Consider the following 2,290-nt stretch of genomic DNA (forward strand, 5'->3'; position numbering starts at 1 on the left):
ATAACAAGAGGGACGATAAGAACCATCTTGGTTCACGAATTCCAATAGAATATTAACAAATTAACTATAAATATTTTAAAGTATTGGAACAGCCGCTGTAGTTGTAGAGACTTTAGATTTTACAGCCAATTGTATATTATTTATATTGTATGTATATATTAACTTTTAAAATATGTACAGTAATAGTGGCTTCTAACTGTATTGATGTAAAAGTGTCCCCTGAAGATGGTCTCTGAAGACCGAAACATGTAAGGGCATGAATAATTGAAAGAATAAAAAGAAAGTCTTAACCAGTTACATTGGACGGAACTATTTAACTTTTTCATAATTGGAATTATCTATTAGAACTCCCCACATTTATCTTCTTCGAATTTATTTTTAAGTACCCGAAATTAAGGCGACTCCTCTTTTGTATGAAGCAGTATTAAAAAATTGCCTTATATTTGGGTTATTCGATATATTATAACATGAAAAAGTATTCGTATTTTCCTAAGAGAGCATTTACCAGGAATGGAAGTTGCAGCCATCGTGAATTCAAGTCTAGAAGATTTCCTGTTAAGAAATTAAACTGCAGATGCATGGTAGAAACTTGTTTTGCTGTGTTTGGTTCAGTAAAGAAATTGTCACTTCTGGTATCCCTCTTTTGGAAAGGTGTCTTCCAAAATCCCTTGAAGTAGATGGCATTGACCAAGACCAAACGGGTTGAAGCATCTAACAAGGCTGTAACAAGATTAATTTACAGTTAAATTTTGTGTACTCATTCACAGATGTGTACTTTACCGAGTACTGTGATGTCTCTTCACCTGGAGACAGAAGGTCCTGGATTTTGTTGTGTGTGTGATCTGCAACCCATGAATTTATCTCTTCAGCAGCTGCAGGGGGGTCAGAAAATAGCACAGACTCAACTGTGGATTGGAAGTCTTGTTCTAAGACGTTCTTGAACTGAGATTTTACTTCATATCCTTCTTTGAGAAATGCACCGTTGGCGAATTCCAGGGTCACATTTCCAGAAGATTCCTGTTGGATATAAATTTAATTGTATATAATATGTTAAAAATAATAATGTATGCCTTCACTATATCAACTAACCAAGACGACTCCCTAAAGAGTCAGGGCTGCGAATTTGGCCATTTCTACAAGTTGACTACTTATTTAGTAGCTGTCAAATGCTTATCACGTCATATACGCCATTTTACTTGCTGATTTACTGTATTTCATTTGATGTCATACGTGCAATACCTTCTGTCACATGGCCACTAAGTGGATTATGTCTAAGGGTTCAGAGCCAAAGGAGGTCACTGATCTAAATTCAAGGACATTTCCCGCCCAACAGTAGTCTCTAACGTCTCTGATAGATGGGGGAAGCATTATAGATACCGCCAAGCCAGTATAGGCCGAACTCGCTGGCTCGGTCGGGACTGATGGTACGCACCAATATCGGTAAGGTATAGAGACTGGGAGAATATCATAGAGGGAAGCACAATGGACCAATACTAGTCTCAGTGCATGGGGAAACCCACCCTCTCCAATAACTAACTAACTAAGGGTTCAGAGACTGAAAGTTCTTTCTACATTCCAGTATGTGGTGGCAGAATCGTGCAAACATATATCTGCGTTTTGTAACGTTCAAAATAAATATAATACATAAATTACCCATAGCATACACTGTAAGTAAAAAGCACATATGCTCGTGTGTGTTCATCACTTGATTGTTTGTTATTTAGCAGTGCTATTAGTGTCAAGGGGGCACGCGGTAGCGTAGTTGGTTGAGGCACTACGCTACAAGCCGGACGGTCGCGGGTTCAAGCCCCAATGAGGTAGATTTCTTCAATTTACCTTATCATTCCAGCCGTACTATGGCCCTGGGGTCTACTCAACCTCTAACAAAAATGAGTACCCGGAATATTCCTTTGGAGTAAGGCTGAAAACCTTACCGCCATCTGTGAACCGATTGTCTATAAGATGTGGGAAACTCGACGTCTCATAAACCTATGGGCCTCCACGGCCTGTTACAGCGACAAATTTGTCTTTACTTTACCTTTATTAGAGTCAAGACTACATAGTGTCTATATACTCATCACAACATGGCTTAAACTCCAGGCCTCTTCGGTTATACGAACTAAAACCGCACCTTCCAGATTTGTCTTAAGTCACTTACATCCTCTACCTTCTAGTTAATAAAAGTAAATAAGTAACTGTATCCCTGTAACAGGCCGTGGAGGCCCATAGGGTTGTGAGATGTTGAGGTTCCCACATTTTCTAGATAATCGGCTCATAGATGGTGGCAAGG

At 39.1% G+C, this 2,290-nt stretch overlaps 1 protein-coding gene across 1 annotated transcript in view; it reads right to left on the minus strand.

Moving 5' to 3' along the window:
• Positions 1 to 2,290, minus strand: part of LOC111875496 — a 38,564-nt gene that overhangs the window by 25,990 nt on the left and 10,284 nt on the right. Inside the window, exons 4-5 of the mRNA XM_023871793.1 lie at positions 804 to 1,017; positions 506 to 720 (exon numbers count right to left, since the gene is read on the minus strand). Coding sequence (XP_023727561.1) covers positions 506 to 720; positions 804 to 1,017 — 429 coding nt within the window. The remainder of the gene's footprint in view (positions 1 to 505; positions 721 to 803; positions 1,018 to 2,290) is intronic.

The sequence above is a fragment of the Cryptotermes secundus genome, unplaced genomic scaffold (assembly GCF_002891405.2).
Source record: "Cryptotermes secundus unplaced genomic scaffold, Csec_1.0 scaffold358, whole genome shotgun sequence".
Classification (NCBI taxonomy): Eukaryota; Metazoa; Arthropoda; class Insecta; order Blattodea; family Kalotermitidae; genus Cryptotermes; species Cryptotermes secundus.